The sequence below is a fragment of the Poecilia reticulata genome, chromosome 18 (assembly GCF_904066995.2).
Source record: "Poecilia reticulata chromosome 18, P_reticulata-male-v2, whole genome shotgun sequence".
NCBI lineage: Eukaryota > Metazoa > Chordata > Actinopteri > Cyprinodontiformes > Poeciliidae > Poecilia > Poecilia reticulata.
Window position 1 is genome coordinate 6959921 of NC_088847.1, and position 23468 is coordinate 6983388.

Sequence of the window (23468 nt, forward strand, 5' to 3'; positions counted from 1 at the left end):
ATCTACTGAAAAGTAAAATCTATACCAGTATTTATAAAATATTCCTGACATTAAAATCTCTCTGACAAAGAAGTAAACACTGTAATGTGTTTTTTAAAATTTCCTTTCATTTTATTTTCATAGCTTACAGATGTGAATTAAATCAAATCCACATCTATCTATCTATCTATCTATCTATCTATCTATCTATCTATCTATCTATCTATCTATCTATCTATCTATCTATCTATCTATCTATCTATCTATCTATCTATCTATCTATCTATCTATCTATCTATCTATCTATCTATCTATCTATCTATCTATCTATCTATCTATCTATCTATCTATCTATCTATCTATCTATCTATCTATCTATCTATCTATCTATCTATCTATCTATATACTCCCATCTAGTGGTCAGACGGTGAACTACACTCAGTTGTGGCTCTGACGTTATTTACTGTGATGATGGACCAGAATGAAATGTACAGAAAATATGTTGTAAATAAAATAAAAAGCTCTCTGAACTGTGAGATGAAATCCAAATCTTTGTGAAAAATGAAAGCAGTGATTCTGACCCACAAATGTTCCTTTAACAGTGAATTCATGTCATGGAAACATGAAACCTGCATATCTCTGACTCAAACTCACTGAAATGAATAAGTAGATTCAGGACCCACAGCTCTGACATGTCAGATGACATCATTCATCAGAAAACCTGACATGTTGCTGCAGTGAGGGAAAGATGGAAACCTGGAACCTAAAGGAGAATCTGAAATCATTCATTGAAGACCACACAGTGATCCCAAACATGGAATCACTTATTTCTGCCCTTCAGAAACATTTTGCTGCAGGATTGTAAAAAATCCAACAAGATCAATGACATGTTTCGTCTGACACGACTGACTTGAGCAGGTTTTTCTACAGGCACCAATAGAAATTAGAGCTTAACATTAAACATTAAGTCAGAGTGGCGCTCTCATGATGACAACCCAGATTTGAGAAGATCTGCAGCAACAAACAGACTCACACCTGTCAAAGATACACAAGATAGTAGTTACATTTAAAATAATTACACTATAACGATGGTTTACTTGTGATTTTAAATTTAATTCACTGCAGTTCATTCGCTAAATAAAGAATAAGGAATAAAAATAACTGCTTTGTAGTTTGACTACAAAATGTATCGCTGGTTTCAGGGGAGGATTTCTAAAAAAAATGTAATAAAATAAAACAACAACTGCTTTGTAAGTGCAAGAATGAGTTTGTATTAATTTCGACCATTAGTTAAATTAATACAAGCATTACTATGCATTAGTCTCCACTGTGAGAGATGGTGTCATAGATTATCATATGAGACTTCATGTTAACACCAATGGCTTTGTGTATTTCTACTTCCTGGAATCAAGAATGTATTTTAGTGAACAGCTATTGGAGGAGGAGGTGTGAAAGCATTAATAGTCAATGTTCTGTTGATGAACGTTCCTGCAGAAGCCTCGAATATCTCTACTACTGATGTGCTGACCTCTTTACAGTGTTCATTTCCACCAGTCCTGAAGACAAAATAGTATGATGGAGTATTTTTTAATCTTACTTATCACAACTTTACACACATAGAAACTTCTCTTCATGTAACGTTCCTCATTGCAGCAACAGTTAATGACATGAACAGTTTCAAATAAAAGCTGACTTTATAAAAAAGTATTTCTACCGATTCATTACTTCAAATGATTCAGCGAATCGTTTCCGACTTTTCATTTGTCGCTGTTGAGCATGAGACACTAAATGACTGACTATAAAAGTAACCTGTGAAAACCTGTCAGAGTGGCTACCAGTGTGAAAAGGAAACGGAAAATCTTGAAATAGTGATCAGACTGCCTCTTGTTCAGTTTGATGCTCAGTGTCTCAGTCGCTGCGTTTTCAGTCTGACCCAACAGAACTTTCTACTGTTACAAAGTAGAAATGTTTCTCTGAAACAAAGCATCACATCAGCAATACTGGATGTAAAGATGGCCGACACTTTGCTCTGTGTGCTGCATTTATTCAGTGAGTACATCAGTTTCTATTTATGGTGCTGCTGCAGAAAAATGTTTGAAATGAGAAAACTAGATTGTAAGAAGTTTATTCTCTAAGTTCATGTCAGGATCCTGGGTTGTTGAGTTGTTTTCAGTTTGATTTGATTCTAGTCTCATTACTTTGGGTTCTTATTTTGGTCAGATTTGTCTAGTTCCTGTTTTCCTGGTCAGTTTGTCTAAGTCAGGGTTGCCCAATGTGTCGATCGCGGAAAGGTTTTTAGTCGATCTCGGAGGTGACAAACTGAACGCCGCCAGGACGCTGAGAGCAGCACGTCCTCATATTCACTAAAATCCTAAACGTTTGTAGCTTCATTAAAAAAGAATAATTATAAAAATAAAGTCAAAGAAACATGTTAAAGTGAATAATCTCAGTAATTATTGTTCCAACAAGGTGTTGCGCAATTCAGTGCATTTCGGTTCCAAAAAGAAAAGCGACTCAAATATAAATAAGTCAATAGTTTGTCATTTTTATGTCTTTGTGTCATGAGGTAGATCTCAGGTGGCTGGTGAGAGAAAAAGTAGATCTTGCTCTCTAAAAGTTTGAGAACCCCTGGTCTAAGTGCTTCTAGTTGTTTATTTCTCGTTTGTAGTTATTATCCTTTGTCTCTTTAGTTTAATTATGTTTCTTTGGTCTAGTTATTCTGCAGTGTTAGATTCATTTCCTGTTCCCCTTCTCAACCTTCTCAGTTCTAACACACTTCATTCTCTGTCTCTACTTGCCGGATCCTCTCGTCTACTCCTGTCACTTCCTGGTCATGGTTTTGTTTTGGTTTGTTTTTTTTTACTGGGCTCTCATTAATTTTTGTAAGTTGTTCTTAAAATAATTTTCAATAAATTTCCAAATCCATTTTTCGTTCCCGTTTCTGCATTTGGCTCCAACATCAACCACCAACGCACGTCATTACAGTTTAACTGGAAATATGAACTGAGCAGAAATCAATACACTGATTGTTGTTAAGATTTAAACTGTGGACTATAAACATAATTTAGGAAAGAACATGTTTTTGTTATTCTCTAACAGTTCTAATATTGCAACAATCTGTGTTTTAGTTCTCATCTGCTATGGAAACACTCAAGGTGCAAGGAAAGGTAAATTCAATTTTAATATTTTTTTATTTCCTATTTCAGTTCTGATCAGCTGTATTTCACTGATTTTGATGTTCATTTTTTTCTGCCATTTTACATTTAAATGCTTTACAGTCAACTCTTTACTTTGTATATTTATGTATATTTATCTGTGTGTTTCTCATATCAGCCCATTGACCTATAATATTTCATGATTTGTTATTGATTTCAATTTCTTCCCAACATCACCAGAGTCCATCCTCACTGTGTCTCCATCATGGCTGAGTCCTGGAGCCTCAGTGACTCTGAGCTGTGAGGTTGAACCTTCATCTACAGGATGGAGGTTCTACTGGTATAAAGTTGTTCCTGATCGATTACAGTACTACAGATATAAGTTGCTGCCTGACAGTCAGGGTGGGACTGTAGAGAACTCCTACATCATTCATGGACAGGAACAAACAGCAGGATTTGTATGTATAGCTGGAAGAAGAAACCCAGAGGATTTCACTGCTTTCAGTGAACCAAAGTTCGTCTGGTCTGCAGGTCAGTTCTGTTTCTGTCTCATCGTTGCTCCTGTGTTCAGTTATCTACTTTATCCATCTTTATTTCATCTGTTTCTACAGTAATGACCGATCAGCTTTAAAATACAAATACTCAACTTGACATCTTGTGAGGGATTATTCCTCTAAACCTGCCATATAATTCTATTGGCAAAACAATATTTACTCTAATAAACTTAAATAAATGAACACAGCAAAGTGTTAAAGAAAACATGCAAGTGACAAAACAAAAACAAAAAAACCCCAAAAACTACCCCATGTGAAATGATTTGAACAAGTCTTAAATATTAAAGATAAACCCTCCAGTGACTTTACAACCTGACCTGCAATCAAAACACCTTCAATGAGTTTGTCATCTTCAATGCAGAGAAAATAAATCAGGTGGTTAATCTGCACATCCACACTATATCCAGTACCAATGCTAGACCCAAATATAACAAATGCAGAAAAAATGACTCAATTCCAACTTTTTAACTATAAAAACCTAGAAGAAATTATAAATCTATTATTATGTATGTATGTATGGTGTATTGACCTTCCTCTCAGGTCTTCTGGTTCTACTTTGCATCCCAAGAACCAGAACCAAACATGGAGTACTTCCAGAAAACTGCAAAACAGGCAAAACACTGAATGCCTTTAAATCTAGACAAAAAAAACTCAGTAGTTTAGAGTTGATTTTTAACCATAATAAATTAAACATTAATCAACATGATGCACAACGATGGGACTTGACAACTGTTGACTGTGTTCTACTATTTTGTTTGTTTTTATGATGTAAAGCACTTTGAACTGCCTGGATGCTGAAGGCTGATATACAAATAAACTTGATTGATTGATTGATTGATTGATTGATTGATTGATTGATTGATTGATTGATTGATTGATTGATTGATTGATTGATTGATTGATTGATTGATTGATTGATTGATTGATTGATTGATTGATTGATTGATTGATTGATTGATTGATTGATACCTGAATGAAGATGTTTTACTGCCTGTGTTGATTATTTCCTCCATGTTGTCCTTCAGATCCTCATCCAGCAGCGTCTCTCTCAGTGAGTCCTGACAGAGAGCAACACTTCACCTCTGAGTCTGTGACTCTGAACTGTGGAGGAAACTCTGCTGAGTGGAGAGTGAGGAGGTTTATTGAAATAAACAAACAGCCATTATTATCAGATTGTTCCAACTGGGGGAAAATGTCTGAGTCCTCATGTACCATTAACAGTGACCGGTCCTTTAAAGCAGTGTACTGGTGTGAGTCTGGATCAGGAGAGTTCAGCAATGCAGTGAACATCAGCATATATGGTACGTTTCTTTACAAAGCTATTTTAAATCTAAATTAAAATAATTAATTACATTTTTAAAATATGCCTTTATTAATATAAACCATCTATGAACTAACGTTGCTGGTGAGTTATTTTGAGTGGTGAAAAAATAAAATATTTACTGATGTAATTTTGAAGCCAAAATTACTCATGGAATGTGATTTTCACTCATAATTAACTTACTGCAAAATATTTCACTTACTTTAACAAACTGTTGGTCTAACAGATAAACCTAAACCAGTCCTCACTGTGTCTCCATCATGGCTGAATCCTGGAGCCTCAGTGACTCTGAGCTGTGAGGTTAAACCTTCATCTGCAGGATGGAGGTTCTACTGGTACAAAGCTGTTCCTGATTTATCAAAGAACAAATACAGATATGATCCACTGCCTGGTAGCATCAGTGGGACTGTAGAGAACTACTTCAACATTCATGGACAGATGCAAACAGCAGGATTTTCATGTAGAGCTGGAAGAGGAAACCCAGAATATTTCACTGATTACAGTGAACCAAAGTTCATCTGGTCTGCAGGTCAGAGTGATTCTGTTTTTTTTCCTATGTTCAATCATCACCTTCATCCATCCTGGTTTTAACTATAAATGTTAATAGTAATTACCAACCAATCTGAAAATTCAAATGCTGAACTTTATATTTTGTTGTCCCTTAATCTGCCTTATAATTCTACTGGCTAAAATTACCTTGTTCTCTGGAAAAGATTCACATGTTTCTCAATATTTCCACCATATCTTGACACCTTTACTAATAAATGATTTATTAATTGTATGTATCATGCTGTGACATGGATGACATAACTACTTCCACATTTGTGCTGTATTGTACATGAACAGATCTGACCAGTAGCAAGCGACTCCATCAGTGGTCAATGTGTGATGTGTCTGATCCAAACTGGTCTGCTATCCTCCGCACTTTTCAGCTGATTTTACTTCCTGCACCCTTCTCCTTCCTGTTGGTGTCTCTCTCTGTCGATCATCTCTTTTTATTTCCTGTTCCTCTCTGATGCAATTACAGCTGATGTCAAAAACCTGAATGATCAGTGAGTGGACGTCAGTGTTGAGGTGAAGTTATGATATAGACTCCAAAAAATTCAACATAAACAAAACAAAAAATAGTGCAATAAACATGCAACACAGCAAACGTAAATAAATGAATGCAGCTAAATATTTAAAGAAAACATAAAAAACATAAAGCCAAATAATATCTGCCCCATGTGAAATGATTTAATCATCTTCAGCATGTAAGCTAAAGGATTTCTCTGAATGAAAGTGTTTTTCTATCTGCTTGTTGATTATTTCCTCCATGTTGTCCTTCAGATCCTCATCCAGCAGCGTCTCTCTCAGTGAGTCCTGACAGAGAGCAACACTTCACCTCTGAGTCTGTGACTCTGAACTGTGGAGGAAACTCTGCTGAGTGGAGAGTGAGGAGGTTTATTGAAATAAACAAACAGCCATTATTATCAGATTGTTCCAACTGGTGGAAAATAAATGGATCCTCATGTACCATTAACAGTCCATGGTCCTTTAAAGCAGTGTACTGGTGTCAGTCTGGATCAGGAGAGTTCAGCAATGCAGTGAACATCAGCATATATGGTACGTTTCTTTACAAAGCTATTTTAAATCTAAATTATAAATCTAAATTAAAATAATTAATTACATTTTTAAAATATGCCTTCATTAATATAAACCATCTATGAACTAACGTTGCTGGTGAGTTATTTTGAGTGGTGAAAAAATAAAATATTTACTGATGTAATTTTGAAGCCAAAATTACTCATGGAATGTGATTTTCACTCATAATTAACTTACTGCAAAATATTTTACTTACTTTAACAAACTGTTGGTCTAACAGATAAACCTAAACCAGTCCTCACTGTGTCTCCATCATGGCTGAATCCTGGAGCCTCAGTGACTCTGAGCTGTGAGGTTAAACCTTCATCTGCAGGATGGAGGTTCTACTGGTATAAAACTGTTCCTGATCTATCAAAGAACAGCTACAGATATGATCCACTGCCTGGTAGCATCAGTGGGACTGTAGAGAACTACTTCATCATTCATGGACAGAAGCAAACAGCAGGATTTTCATGTAGAGCTGGAAGAGGAAACCCAGAATATTTCACTGATTACAGTGAACCAAAGTTCATCTGGTCTGCAGGTCAGAGTGATTCTGTTTTTTTTCCTGTGTTCAATCATCACCTTCATCCATCCTTGTTTTAACTATAAATGTTAATAGTAATTACCAACCAATCTGAAAATTCAAATGCTGAACTTTATATTTTGTTGTCCCTTAATCTGCCTTATAATTCTACTGGCTAAAAATACCTTGTTCTCTGGAAAAGATTCACATGTTTCTCAATATTTCCACCATATCTTGACACCTTTACTAATAAATGATTTATTAATTGTATGTATCATGCTGTGACATGGATGACATAACTACTTCCACATTTGTGCTGTATTGTACATGAACAGATCTGACCAGTAGCAAGCGACTCCATCAGTGGTCAATGTGTGACGTGTCTGATCCAAACTGGTCTGCTATCCTCCGCACTTTTCAGCTGATTTTACTTCCTGCACCCTTCTCCTTCCTGTTGGTGTCTCTCTCTGTCGATCATCTCTTTTTATTTCCTGTTCCTCTCTGATGCAATTACAGCTGATGTTAAAAACCTGAATGATCAGTGAGTGGACGTCAGTGTTGAGGTGAAGTTATGATATAGACTCCAAAAAATTCAACATAAACAAAACAAAAAATAGTGCAATAAACATGCAGCACAGCAAACGTAAATAAATGAATGCAGTAAAGTATTTAAAGAAAACATAGAAGTAAAAAAACATAAAGCCAAATAATATCTGCCCCATGTGAAATGATTTAATCATCTTCAGCATGTAAGCTAAAGGATTTCTCTGAATGAAAGTGTTTTTCTATCTGCTTGTTGATTATTTCCTCCATGTTCTTCAGATCCTCATCCAGCAGCGTCTCTCTCAGTGAGTCCTGACAGAGAGCAACACTTCACCTCTGAGTCTGTGACTCTGAACTGTGGAGGAAACTCTACTGAGTGGAGAGTGAAGGAGTTTAGAGAAATAAACCAGAAGTTATCAGATTGTTCCAATTGGGGGAAAATGTCTGAGTCCTCATGTACCATTAACAGTGACTGGCCCTTTAAATCAGTGTTCTGGTGTGAGTCTGGATCAGGAGAGTTCAGCAATGCAGTCAACATCAGTATAAATGGTAAGTTAATATACGAGTTATCTCATTCATGAGAGGAATTTTACAGCTCACCAGAAATTAGAAACTGAATGCAATAGACCAGTCATTTTTACTGCTTGTTTTGCAGATTTAACGTGAATTACTTTGTATTTATAAAAAACATCATTCCTCCATCAATGTCAGGAAGGCATAGTTTCAGATCCAAAATGATTATTTTTCATTCAATCTTGTTCTTATAACATATAATATAAAGTCCTCATTGTTATTTCAGCTGCTGTTAGAAATGTTGATGCACATAGTTGCTCCATAGTTCACTAATAGTGAAAAGCAAAAAATTATTTGGCAAATATTACAATTTCAATAAACTGTGATCAAGATAAAATGTAAAGCATCAATGATAAAAATCACATATTCAGTTTTTTCCTCTAATTGTCTCCAGCAGCTGATTTCTGACTGAAGCTTCATTTTCTCTGACTGGTTTCCAGATGAAGATCTTCTCCTGGTGAGCCCCGTCCATCCTGTGACTGAAGGAGCTTCTGTTACTCTGAGCTGCAGACGGAGAGGAGAAAACAAACTTTCTGATGTGATTTTCTATCATAATGACAAACTGATCCAAAATGACAGCAGAGGAGAGCTGAAGATCTCTGCAGTGTCTCAGTCACATGAAGGTTTCTACAAGTGTGAAGATTCAGGAAAGGTTTCACCTCAGAGCTGGATGGGAGTTAAAGGTGAGCAGAAATTAAACATGTATTCATTCCTGTTATTTAACAACAATATCATCAACATCAGTATTTGTATTTCAGCAGCTGCTCCCAGACCTGAAAACGCATCACTTCCTGTCCTGTTGCTCATTGGATCAGTGAGTGGAGTCAGTCTGATTATTATCCTGCTGTGTTGCTTCAAACAGTCAAAAGGTAAGACCTTCTTCTTCTTCTTGAACTATTTCATTTATATAATGTTGATATTTGTCTGTCATGAAGCTGCAGTGAAACATTTCCAACATAACTTTATAATAATGTGACCATGAATGTCTTTTTTCAGGTCGTTGCTGTTTCAGGTTGGTTCATCTTCATCTTGTTCTCGTCTCAAACAGAATCAGTCGGTTCTGTACAGTAATAGTACAGTAATAAATTTACTGTATTCATTTCAGGTTGGTCCAATCAGAGAGAAGAGCTCAGGACTCAAACACAAACTACAACCAGACTGGAGGTGATGAGTCCAGCTCTGCTGACCGTGGTCAGAACTCACACTGATTATCATCACCGGCCATTAGGATTATTACAATATTATTATAGTGGGAACTTCTTTAAGTTAATGAGATTTCTCAAGTTGCATCAGCTGGAATAAATAATTATCTAAAATGTAAATCAGAGGAATAAATTAATAACTGAGTAGCTTCAGGGTCTCAGATGTTCTAAAATAATTTTTACTTGAGTTGTTAAAAAATACAATTTAACTAATTTGCTGTTTCCTTCTTTTACTTTATGATGTACACTTTTAAATTAGATTAAATTGTTTTTTATGTTTTTAACTGTAGGAAGTCATAACTTGTATGATTCAGTGAGACCCGCTGCAGATCCTGGAAATGGTAACATTCACCTGCTCAGACAGTTAAATATTAAATATGATGCTGATTTCTGACTTTGCTTAATACTAAATAAAATTAAAACATCGATGTTTCAGATGCAGATGATGCCCAAAGTGTCATCTACTCTCTGATTGAATTTAAAAACTCTGGACACAGAAGTGAGTTCCTCTACTACATTCATTTAGCTGTTTAAGAAATCTGCTCAGAGCTTCACACTTATAAATATGAGTTTGTTTTTATGTCACATTCTCATCAGGAAGACGACCTGAACCAGAGGGGGGCGCTGTTTACTCTGAGGTTAACAGAACCTTTCCAGGTACAGTGTGTTTGTACTGAAATCTCTCCTCAGGTCAGATATTTCTGAGCAATAAGTTTTGATACAGTTTTTCTTTTTCCCGCAGCACATTTTCACATGTCTCTGCTGTAGATCTTAAACTAAATTGAAACTTTTTGCTATAAAACTGGAACGAAGCATACATGTTTGTCTGTAAATTGGTTCAAAACAGTATTTTCTCAAACATTGAATGAACATGCTCATTGTTGCTGATAGAGACAGCATCTGTAACAGTATTTGTGGTTAAAATCACATTTCTACCATGTTTGGTTTTCATAAATCTTATCTTCTTCCTTCACAGGGGAGCCGAGTTCTGCAGCAGGCGACGTCATTTATTCTGAAGTAGGAAGAAATCTGCATGATGATACCGCCATGTAGACCTCAGCTTTTACTACAAAAAAGATACCAAAACTATAATCCTACCTACTGAAATTAGACGTTGTACATCAGTTTTGCAACAATCTGATCAACTACTTTTCTATCATGTTCCATAGTTTTTGCAATTGCCCAAAATTTCCCATTTGTAGATGTAAAACATTCATTGTTCTTTTTAGGTTTCATGCTGCTCAGTGATGAATGTGTCCATTATCTTTTGGGTTACAGAGGTGCGTTAAATGAAATTCACATCACTTCCTGATTTAAAAAATGAAAAAAACACCCTGAACACACTGCCTGGTACTCCCCGTGCGCGCACACACACACACACACACACACACACACACACACACACACACACACACACACACACACACACCCCCACACACACACACACACACACACACGCACACACACACACACACACACACACACACACACGCACACACACAAATCAGTAAGCCAGGTTTTTTTAAAAAAAATTGGTGATCAGCCAGAAAATTTCAATCGGTGCAGCACTGCTTTCTTTTTAAAATAGCGATCTGTCTGTAGAACGGTTGATTACTGTAGCCATAAATTACCAAACAAAATATATATATTAAAGAAATACTTGAACATCTTGAATATGTCTACATATTTGACAGAACATTGCTAAGGAAGAAAAACTTGACAGTTCAGTTCACTATTCATCCTCTATGTACTGTATTCATTTATCCTTCATATCTATCGTTTCCCTCTTTCAACTTTTATCAACTGAATCTTTCTCTATAGTTATCAGGTTTATTTCCTTACCAAGCTCAGATAGTCAGGTTATTATTTACCCTCTGACAGCCAAACCTGGTCAAAACTTTTATTCAATGATGACCGGATGTAGCTGCGTGTCAGGGCAGAGCAGGACGTACTTTAGCTGTTTTGTACTCTTGGCCCTTCGCCATATAAATAGGACAGCTCCTCCCACCGCTGCTAACTGGAGGCTAAAGCTAGTTCCGTTTTTATAACTTCGCATTGAGCGAACAGAGCAGTCGCTTTACTTTTCTGTGACTTTCACTGTTTTCTTGCTCTTTCAGTCATTCTGCTGCGAAGCATTGTTAAAAAACAGTAATGAGGTACGTTGTCTGCCATCGTGAGAAATCACTCCCTGATGCTCCGCCTCCAATGCGTAAGATGCGTAAAACTTGAACCAATAATAATCAAGCATTTATGATGGAGGTCTACCAGAAGAAATTGGACAGTTTTTCAACAACATCACTCAAATCCTCTTAGCCAGTGATAAAATGAAGGCATTCTGACCTTATTCATTCACAAAAACACAAAGCATCTTTCGGGGCCCTGGTAAGCCCATGCTAAAATTCGAGCTTGCTTGGGGCACAGCGTCTGGTCTCCATCTTTATTTTTTTTTAACCACCTTTCTTTCGTTTGTACATAGATGTTAACACTGAACTTCTTTTATATGTTTCTGCTTCTGCTATTGCTGCAGCCCAGATACCTGAGTGAATAAACTACAAATACCACAAATCATCTTGGAAGCAATTTGCTCCCATCTGCCTGTCAGAGTTTGAACAACTCAGTTGTTATTTTACAGAGTCCAGATGTGATTTGCTGTGATAATGGACCAGAACCGTACACAACTTATGTTGTAAATAAAATGTAGAGGATTGTTTCAGCCATAGTGGCATCAATGAAATAAGGGGGAAAATAGCTTTGCTATTAATGTGCCTGTTATCAATAGTGTTAATTTCCAACATGCCTGCATCGTTTTGTCAAATTATATATATGCTATGTCAAAAATAAATGTGTGCCTAATTCACATATGTCAACTCTATCTGTTTTCAAGAAAGAGGACAAGGCATTAAGTGCCACAATCTTTGGGATTTTAGTTTTGTTTCATTTTGGTATTTAATTACCTCTATGGGGGGATTTTTCTGCCATCGTTATGAAGACAAAGTAGCATTACTGTATTATACAGTATTTTTAAATTACTGTTTAAACTTTACCGTTAATAACATAAAGTTACCTAATTTTTTAAGTGCAATCAGTAATACTTTTATAACAAATTTATATCAGTAATGAATTATTGGTTAATGTCAGGTTGTCATAACAGAGACATTTTGAATAATGTCAACTTTGTATTAAAAGTGTCATAATTTACCGAATGACGCTTTAGGACAACAGTCATAAATATTCATGAAGGCTTATTCATGTTCATGACAGATGTTATGTCAGTCTTATTCACCCCCTTCAAATAAAGTGTTACAGAAATTATGATGAATGTCTTGACCTTTGGCTTCGCAGGGACAGTGATAGATAATCAAGTTTATTTGTATAATACATTTCACCAACAAGGCATTTTAAAGTGCTTCACATCATAAAAGCACAAAAATTTCGGTTTTCAGGAAGTTTGTTCCAGATTTGTGGTGCATAGAAGCTGAATGCTGTTTCTCTGTGTTCGGTTCTGGGGATGCAAAGCAGAACCACAACCAGAACCAGAACCAGAACCAGAACCAGAAGACCTGAGAGGAATGTTAATACAGCAAAATAAGATCTTTAATGTATTGTGCTGCTGAACTGATTAGTGATTGAAAAATGGTTAATAAACCAACAGCAGTACTTTTAAATGAGGAACTGTGGTTCCTAATTTGACAAAACAAGTAAAATTAATTTTGTTTTTGTTGTTCAAGGACAAAGAAATAAACATGATTATTCAGGAAGAATTGAGCGTTGATTTCACTTTGTGCATTCATGTTACTACAACAGTTGCAGTCATGAGGTACGTTAGATATGTTTTCACGTGTATTTAAGCGGTGACACCCACTTAACAGGTTAACTGTAATGATTTAAAATCTATACCTAATGTTTTTCTATTAGAGAAATATATATTCGCTATATTTATGTTCTCCCCTGTCTTTGCATTGTGAGCCATGTGTTGGACATGAAGCGCTGGAGGAACAAGTGTCAAAGTTTGCAGTTGTGGAAAAACCACAGCAATGTGGTTAACGTTGTGAAACGGAAACAGAACAACTTCAAACAATGTGCATTGAGTTTTATGCTCAGCTCCTCTTTAGCTGTTGCAGCTTTGGTCTGTCTCCTGCTAGACAGCGGAAATACTTTGCTGAACCAGAGCGACACATCACCAGTGTAGGACGTGAAGATGGACCACGTTTTGCTCTGTGTGCTGGATTTTCTGAGTGAGTAAATGAGTTTTAATGGAGCAGATTGAGGAAAAATGCAGGGAATGAGAAGATTAGGATGAGATGGATTCATTTGTTGTGTTCACTTAAAAAATTTACTGAGCAAACATCTGTTTTTTACACCGTTTGTGTTCAACTTCAAACTGACCTTAAACAAATACAGAAAGTAAACTCAGCTATTTTCCATTTTCTAATAGATCTAAAAATGAATCAATCTTTATTTTTTTCAGTTCTCAGTTTTCTCTGCTGTGGAAACTCTCAAGGTAAATGGTAACTTCCTGGTTTTGAACGTTTATTTAACCATTCGGTTCTGATCAGCTGCATGTCAGCAGGTTTCAGGCTCCTTTAACATCATTTGTTCAGTAAAAGAAAGCAATTTTACTGTAATTTTAGTATCAAAGGTATTTGAGTGGATTATTGTCAATACTTTACATTTTTCTGCATGTTCATCTCAACAGCCCATTAACCTGTAACATTTCCTGTATAATTTTGTTTTCCCTTTGTTTAATTATTAATCCAGTGGCAACAGAGTCCATCCTCACTGTGTCTCCATCATGGCTGAATCCTGGAGCCTCAGTGACTCTGAGCTGTGAGGTTAAACCTTCATCTGCAGGATGGAGGTTCTACTGGTACAAAGCTGTTCCTGATTTATCAAAGTACTACTACAGATATGAGCTACTGCCTGGTAGCATTAATGGGACTATGGAGGATTTCTTCATCATTACAGGACAGAAACACACAGCAGGATTTGCATGTAGAGCTGGAAGAGGAAACCCAGAGCATTTCACTCATTACAGTGAACCACAGTTTGTCTGGTCTGCAGGTCAGTTCTGTTTATTTCTTCTCAGTTCTTCGGTGTTTAATCATCATATTTATCCATCCTAGTTTCATGTGTGAGCTGCAACTGTAATTACCATTTATGCCCCTGGTAATTCAGGGTTGTCTCATTACTGCTTATTTCCACAAAGCTAAATCTCAGTGCTTCAGTCTCCAGTTAGGTTTCAGCCTCACATAGCTCCACTGCTCTACTGCTTCTCCACTCAGCTTCTGTGATCACCTGCTTTCCCTCACATCAACTTTGACACTCTCGTACCATACACACTGGTTAAGGAAAGAATGAAAGTGTGCAATAAAACACTGATGTATTTATTTATATTATACTGGGAACCCTGGCCACAGGCAGGGTTTCAATCTGCTGGTCACACTGGGAGAACTCCAATGACTTCTGAGACCTTTTGTTACACAGGCTAAAGCCAAGGATAAAAGAGAAATTATCCAAAGTTTAATACACTTCTATTACACTTTGGATAATTTCCTTCACATTCATTAATAAAACATATGTTTTCAGCATGTTGGGTTCTGACTCGTAGCATCTTTATAGCTAAATACCGACATGGTGAAGCTGAGCTGTGAAACAGACTGAAGAACAGCAGCTCCAGCTCTGATCCTGACTGATCTTTCCTCACAAAATCCCCTGGTGTTTAATTCACTTCCCCTCTAACAGCGGTTTCTCATCAGCTCTCTTTCATTAGAAAACTCTGTATGAAAACGTTAGCTACGTAAAAAAAACAATCAGTGGTTACTTCAGGCCAATTTAGCCACATAGAAATATTTTACTATTGTTTAGAACCTAGTTTCTGGCTGCAAAGTCAAGTAGTTCTGCTCGTAAAAATTATGTTAATATTTTCTTTCATCCTTACCAGTGAAAGGTAATGTCAATGAATCCAGTTTGTATTGTAAAACGGTTGAAACAAGTCCACACAGCACATGATAGGGATCTTCGATCGCTCTACTGCCACATACAAGATGGCGGCAACGTAATGTAGGACTCAGCATTCAATGAGGCGTCTATGTATTAATGTTTATGGGCGGAACACTTAATACAGAGTGTTACAGAGTGGGGCGACTGTGGGTCTGTGGGAAGAGTAGTCGTCTTACTACTTTTGCAGGTTCTTGTAGGTTCGATTCCAGCTTCCTCCTGCCTCATGTTGATGTGCCCTTGGGCAAGGCACTTAATTCTAACTTGCCTACTGATCTGCGTATTGGTGTATGAATGTGAGTGTATGAATGTGAGTGCAAATGGGTGAATGGGATTCTAGTGTAAAGCGCTTTGAGTGGTCAAAATGATCGGAAAAAGCACTATGTAAGTTCAGTCCATCTACCATTTACAGACAAGATGACAGAAAAACAAAGGAAGTAAGTACCATATGACTCATGGAACTTGTCCCTTAACGGACAATCACATTGGACTGTTAAAGTGAGAGCATCATGTACTCTCCAAAAAAAGCCTTCACATTTTTTACAGTAGATAATTGCTGTTTTGGGGTTGTTTTCAAAATAAAATGCCTCTCAGATTAGTGCACCGCCTTATGCCTTGGAGAGTGTTAAGGAAGAATTTTTATATTACTGGTAAATTTAGCAAAACTCTGGCTCTGATACTTCCTTTTGATCCCGGGTTTTCTCGCGTGGCCACGTGCGGGGACAAAAACACAACAATGCGTGTTGACGTCACAGAATTACAGGATTTAATCCAATCAGAAGAAAATATAAGACAGTACAGGAAACTAAAGAAAGACAGATACAAACATTGTTACCTGAGACAAGAAGACAAAGAAATATCAAGGACGTCCTTGGAGAAAGAGCTGGTGCAGAAGTAAAATAAATCAGCTTTTTTCTGAATTGTTTCCCTTGTGCACAAACTTTTATACCTGTAGGTGTGTTTACCTCTTTAATGTATTCAAATAAGGCGTATCTCTACTTGACCAATTGGAAGGCATCTCTGGCCCTTTTAAATTTTAGAAAAAGTCCCGCAGTTTGGTCGCAAGATCAAACACCTTTTGTTAAATAAGGTGTAAGCAGACTCTCCGAATTCATGGTGGTTTATGGCTTTTCACAGATCAGTGTGAAAAGCTAGAACTTCCTACTGATTCTTTCCCAACAGACAAAGAGCAGATCAGAAGATCTTGGCAAACAATCTGCTTTAACTACAGTAAAATATATCAATAGGTCAGAATATGTTATAATTTTAAAACTATAATTATGGTATTTCAATCAAGTCATGATAAATTCTAAAACTAACTTATTTTAAATTTACTTTCTTAACACTATCCGGCCTCCTGTGGCTCTACAGCCATCTGGGCAAAGAGAAACAGATGCAGGAACCTCACAGGTAGCTGTGAAATTCTGGTTTCTCTTCTGCTCTGCCAGGAACAAACCTTTAAATCTGTACTTTTAATTCAATGAAAAGTTCTCCAAAAATCCAATTTGTTCTTCTGCACTCAGCATCTCCAAAGTTTAGTTCTGATATCAAACCAAAAGCAATAGATAATAAACAGAAAATAATGAAGTACAATTCCTGTTTCTAATTAGGAATTAGAAACAAATAAGAATTAAGACATTCATTCACCATAAACCTAAGTATTTTCTAATACTAAACAAAACCTTTTCATGTGACTCTAATATAGTCAGAAATAATACAATTTCAAATACATTCATCATTAACTAAATTAATTCTAAAACAAGATAATAGAATTTTTAGTCAAAACATGTTATTAATAACTAAGAAAAATGTCTTACAAATTAAATGTTAGTGATTTAAAACATTTTATGTTATATTCAGTTTTTGCACCATGTCAGATGTTAGTTCTGGAAGATTTCTCATCCTGGTTACGTGAACCGACCAAAGTTCCCTTTCTCACAGTAATTCAAGTGATACTGTCCTCTACCTTCCTGCATATGTTAATTTATGACCTCCTGTCTTTAATGATAAGACCCCAGGGGTCTGAGCCGAGGCTCTCCTGCAGATCTATTTCAATACTTACCCAGCAATAGTATTTGTTTCAAATCACTAACAGAAACCTGTTCAAACTTAAGAAATTGGTTCTAAAAGGTTTAAACTGTGTTAAACACTCAAAATAATAATTTTTCTCAACAAGAGCAAGGCACTGCATTAACATTAGCAAATATGTTAGTATTTCACTGCCCCACTGGTGCACTGCCTTGAAATAGCCTTTTTCCTAAAATGAGCATTTTAGCTTTTTTAAAATTCATTAGCCATGTTTGGCACTGAATGGAGAAAGTCAATGTTAAACAACATGCTAGTGATACTGCACATGGTATTTACAGCATTTAGGCTATTATTAGCATCTTGGCTCATTTTAGCTTATACACTAATTGTAACATACTGAATGGCATTAGTCAACATGCACAGGCTATTGACTGCACTTTAGCGAAACTTAACATTGATGCTAATTTTAGCATCAGAATGCTGCGTTTCAACCGACGCCCCATTTAAATTTCTTTAAAGAATTTCGAGTTTTCTCCTTGTTCTTCAGATCCTCATCCAGCAGCGTCTCTCTCAGTGAGTCCTGACAGAGAGCAACACTTCACCTCTGAGTCTGTGACACTGAACTGTGGAGGAAACCCTGAGTGGAGAGTGATGGCGTTTACAGAAACAGATCAGATGTTATCACAGTGCTCCTACTGGTGGGACATGCCTGCTTCCCCATGTACCATTAACAATGGATGGTCCCATGAATCGGTGTACTGGTGTGAGTTTGGATCAGGAGAGTTCAGCAATGCAGTCAACATCAGCATAGAAGGTATGTTTTGTTACAGAGCTACATAAAATGAAGCTCATAAAATTGGTTCAACTCTTCAGTGTATCTCTTCTTCAAATAAGGTCAATCTTTGAACTAATGATGCTAGTGGAATAGTTAGACTATGTTGTGGAAAACAGCAAAAAATATAGAACTGTAATTTCTTTGAAGAAATTATATAAATAAATAAATATATATTTCATTTATTTGTTTAATAAATAAATTATTTAAAATAAAATATTATGAATACATCAGAGGTTGTATTTATGCAACCTCTGAGGCGCATGAATACATCACATATATACACTAATTTTAACTGAAACTCTTCCAACAGTTGCACCAGATTCAGTCCTCACTGTGTCTCCATCATGGCTGAATCCTGGAGCCTCAGTGACTCTGAGCTGTGAGGTTAAACCTTCATCTGCAGGATGGAGGTTCTACTGGTATAAAGTTGTTCCTGATTTATCAAAGAACAGCTACAGATATATGAGTTGCTGCCTGAGAGCATCAATGGGACTGTAGAGAACTCCTTTAGGATTGATGGACAGAAACACACAGCAGGATTTGCATGTAGAGCTGGAAGAGGAAACCCAGAGCATTTCACTCATTACAGTGAACCAAAGTTTGTCTGGTCTGCAGGTCAGTTCTGTTTATTTCTTATCAGTTCTTCAGTGTTTAATCACCATATTTATCCATCCTAGTTTCATGTGTGAGCTGCAACTATAATTACCATTTATCCCCCTGGTAATTCAGAGTTGTCTCATTACTGCTTATTTCCACAAAGCTAAATCTCAGTGCTTCAGTCTCCAGTTAGGTTTCAGCCTCACATAGATCCACTACTCTACTGCTTCTCCACTCAGCTTCTGTGTGATCACTTGCTTTCCCTCACATCAACTCTGACACTCTCGTACCATACACACTGGTTAAGGAAACAAGGGGAAAAGGCAACACTCGACACAGATGTTGATGTGGGAAATTCGGGACATTATTATGATTCTGAATACTTTGTCATCACTATTTAAGACCTCAGAGTGATAAATGCTTCTGCTGGTGAGCAATAACAGCCATTGAAACAAACACAAAGACATATAGTGCTGCCTCAATCTTAAACCAAAGTTTGTTCAATATTTAAATATTTTCTCAGCATCACAATCCTCTCTTGATGAGCAAAAGTGTCTCATGTTTATTTATTTATTTTTGCAACAGATTAAGCATAAATTATGACAAGGTCTAAATCATTCCTAGTGTTTCCTGTTGTGTCTAGTACAACCTCTGATATGCATGAATACATCATATATACAAGTATTTATGTACGTATATACATACTTAACAAAAATATAAACACCCCATGTCAAATATAAGAGTTCTATGAACATTTGGGTTGTGCAATATATGGAGAAACTCAAAATATACTTTTAGTAATTACTGATCTTCATATCGGCTTTGATAACACGTCATATGGCCATTTGTAGCAGATTGACAGTCCTTTGAATTACCGGGGTCAGGTTGAGGAATTAGATTTGACCAAGTTGGTTTCTCGCAGGCGGTTACAGACAGTCTGAGGTGTGATGTCTATGTTGTGCAGACCAATAGTCTCATCAGCTATGTGTGTTGATGGTCTTAGCCGATCCCGCAGATGAACAAGCCGGATGTAGTAGCACCAGTCTGTTGGAAACCAACTCTTAAATGGCTTAGGGTCCGATAATGGACATTGAACCGTGTAGCTGCTGCTCTGGTGGACATCCATGCATCCAACACGCCAATGGCATGATCCTGTATAACTTAAGACATCTGAGGCAAAATGACTTGTGACAGAATTTAACGTTTTGGGGTGGCCTTTAATTGACCTCAGTCCAAGGATTGTCCAGTTGTTGCTCATTTTGTCTGATCACCAACTGGACATGCCTCAACCATGCACTGAGTAAAAAACAACAGTGACTGAGTCATGATCGCTGATGCTCAAATGTCATCACATGCTCATTTACAGTTGTTAACTCCACATAGCAACAATATTTGACATGGGGTTTTATAGTTTTGTTCAGTAAATATAGCTGTAGGAATAAATTGCTCTATATAAAATTATTTTAACAAGTGTAACGATGAATAAAACATTTATATTTGACTGAAGGTGGTTTTCTGTCTGCTTGTGTTGATTATTTCCTCCATGTCCTTCAGATCCTCATCCAGCAGCGTCTCTCTCAGTGAGTCCTGACAGAGAGCAACACTTCACCTCTGAGTCTGTGACTCTGAACTGTGGAGGAAACTCTGCTGAGTGGAGAGTGAAGATGTACGGAGGAATATACCAGAGATTATCAATCTGCTCCTACTGGTGGAAGACGACTGGTTCCTCATGTACCATTAACAGTTACTGGTCCTTTAAAGCAGTGTTCTGGTGTGAGTCTTATTCAGGAGAGTTCAGCAATTCAGTCAACATCAGTATAAATGGTAAGTTAATATACATGTTATTTCATTCATCACATGAGTTTTGCAGTTTATCACAAATACAAAGAGATAACTGAATTTATACAGACCAGTTTTCTTTTTGTGCACATTTAATGTGAATTAGTTATCATAAAAAGCTTCAGTCATCCATCAGAGTCGGGCAGTTCAAAATGTCTGATTTAAAATGACATTTTTGTGCATTTTTGTTCTCTACCATAAAGTCTTTATTGCTGTTTCAGCAGCTACTGAACATGTCAATATAGAGTTCCTGCGTAAAGCTGTTTTCACAATTGCCTCTTATAAAATGTAAAAAAATTATGATAGAAATAAGATGTTCTGTTTATTCTATAAAGGCTGTTCTACACAAATTGTCTCCAGCAGCTGATTTCTGACTGAAGCTTCATTTTCTCTGACTGGTTTCCAGATGAAGATCTTCTCCTGGTGAGCCCCGTCCATCCTGTGACTGAAGGAGCTTCTGTTACTCTGAGCTGCAGACGGAGAGGAGAAAACAAACTTTCTGATGTGATTTTCTATCATAATGACAAACTGATCCAAAATGACAGCAGAGGAGAGCTGAAGATCTCTGCAGTGTCTCAGTCACATGAAGGTTTCTACAAGTGTGAACATTCAGGAGAAGTTTCACCTCAGAGCTGGATGGCAGTTAAAGGTGAGGTCCTTAGTACACTTATCTTATGAAATGATTGTTTTTGTGTTTGTTTGTTTTTGTCAGGGACCAAACAGCACAGAATGGAGAACACAGGTGTTGAATTCAAAAAAGTGGGTTTTTATTTATCCCCAAAATATGAAAAAATGATTAACATAACACCAATTAGACATGCATGCCAATGAGAGAGGTCGACTCAAATTACTAAACTCAAAAATATAACTGACAAAACCCTCAAACTGACATGAGACAAACTAACTGACCTCCTGAAATGACACATTAGGTCACTTAAATACTGGTTTAGCTAAACCACATGGAAGCATGTGGATCAGTCCAGTCAGACCATCAGTTGTACTTCAGGAAGCTCAGCATTTTGCCCTTCAGCAGGGAAAGTTTGAGGTAACTCAAACAAAGACAAATAGTATTAATACAACATAAAATTGACCTTTGACCTTGCAGTGTCAATATGTGTACACTCCATATAAACATTGTAAAGAAATATTATAATAAACAATATTTAAAGTAATAACCACAAAGTAAACTGAAGTAAAACCAAATTATGATGAGGTGCGGATCTTACCCTGCGTGGCTCGCCATCACAGTTTGTTTGTTTATTTGTTTTGTGTACTACCATAGTCACAGGTAACAATCTTTATTCATCTCTGAACACAGCTGCATCCGGACCCGGAAGCTCGTCTTACCCTGTCATTGGATTAGTTATTGGAATCGTCGTTCTCATTCTCCTGCTCTGTTACTTCATAAAGTCAAAATGTGAGGGCGTCTTCTTCTGACTCGGTCATATTTCTACCAGAGCTTATCAGCTTATCATAAACATGCAAAACAATTTTCATCAAAATTATTTTAAATCTTCTTTTGATGAGATAATTTGGAAACAGAAAAAAGAAAAATACAACTTCAAAACACACAAATTCTAAAATTTCACCCAAAGATTTATACTACACAAAGTCTCTATGATAGAGCCATTACACATGGAAAACATTTTGGAATTTTTAATTTTGATTTGGCAACTTACAAATTTTCTAAATAAACCCTAAATATTAAAATAATATTTAGGGTTTGCTTTGGGCTTGAGCCACTATTGAAATATATTTAGTTGGATCAGATCAGGCTTGGAAACAATGTTTACAGCCTAGATAACCCAACCCGACCCAATCTGGTCGGGTTGGGTTATCTAGGTCTCTACTTCCTGCTTGGATTTTTTGCCGATCTTGTGGTTTCCCATGTTTTTAGTGAACACATATCTCATTAGAACTATTCGTCTTATATCAGTATTCAAGAATTACTGACTTAAAACAAGCTCCTCTATCTTCAGGAAAAGTTACTCATGAGTTAGTTTTGGCTCATTTAAAGTGTTAAGATATTTGCTCTAGAAACTGGACAAAAATACTTGGTAAGATTTTCTTCTTTTGTTTCTGCAGTGCCATGTTTTGTTGCTCATCTCTGGTCGCTGTTTTGATTTGCTATCTTGGATCATCATCTTCTAATTTAGTTTTTGAGTTTCCTTTTATATTCTTTTAATATATGTTGATTTTTGTTTTTTTAATCATGTACCTGCCTCCTGACTCCACCCAGCATTTGGGTCTTGCTCTGCACTGTTGTCACATTTCTGATTTGCTTTCTTGTAATAAAAGATGTTCTGATTTTTATAGTGATTCTGTTTCAGTATTGTTTGGTTCTTCGGTTGCATGTGTAACACGAACCAAGACTGTAGATTCACCACATGTCAATCATAAGAACAGGAACACAGAGAGGTGAACTCGAGTGAAAACGTTTGCATCACATGACATCACAGGCCAATAAGATGAGTGAATGTGTAAACGTCACTTCATTAGAAAGAGGAACTGATGAATTTTCTAGTAAATCTTTTAGATTATGACATTAAATTATAAAGACTAAGATAGCCCCAAACACATTTTTTTAGTATAAAATGATTGTTGCTCAAACAAAATCTATTCTTCCTTCCTCAGTGTTATTCTGAAACAGCAGGTTTTCCTGGAGGGAAAGAGAAAACCAGGGAAGAAAAGCCTGA

General features: G+C 36.6%; 2 protein-coding genes across 2 annotated transcripts; both read left to right on the forward strand.

Moving 5' to 3' along the window:
- The first annotated feature begins 4880 nt into the window (after nucleotides 1-4880).
- LOC103480286 (Fc receptor-like protein 5) lies at nucleotides 4881-12412 on the forward strand. The gene is made up of 13 exons (XM_081599946.1): nucleotides 4881-4989; nucleotides 5236-5538; nucleotides 6339-6614; nucleotides 6874-7176; nucleotides 7981-8250; nucleotides 8715-8957; nucleotides 9033-9143; nucleotides 9271-9286; nucleotides 9380-9465; nucleotides 9767-9817; nucleotides 9913-9975; nucleotides 10074-10133; nucleotides 10453-12412. Exons 1-13 carry the CDS (start codon nucleotides 4881-4883, stop codon nucleotides 10527-10529), a joined length of 1968 nt encoding a protein of 655 aa, XP_081456072.1. The 3' UTR covers nucleotides 10530-12412.
- A 1204-nt stretch (nucleotides 12413-13616) lies between these two features.
- Nucleotides 13617-18948, forward strand: LOC103480287 (uncharacterized). The gene is made up of 5 exons (XM_081599879.1): nucleotides 13617-13711; nucleotides 13945-13977; nucleotides 14235-14537; nucleotides 18049-18315; nucleotides 18647-18948. Exons 1-5 carry the CDS (start codon nucleotides 13675-13677, stop codon nucleotides 18832-18834), a joined length of 828 nt encoding a protein of 275 aa, XP_081456005.1. The 5' UTR covers nucleotides 13617-13674; the 3' UTR covers nucleotides 18835-18948.
- The last annotated feature ends 4520 nt before the right edge of the window (nucleotides 18949-23468 follow it).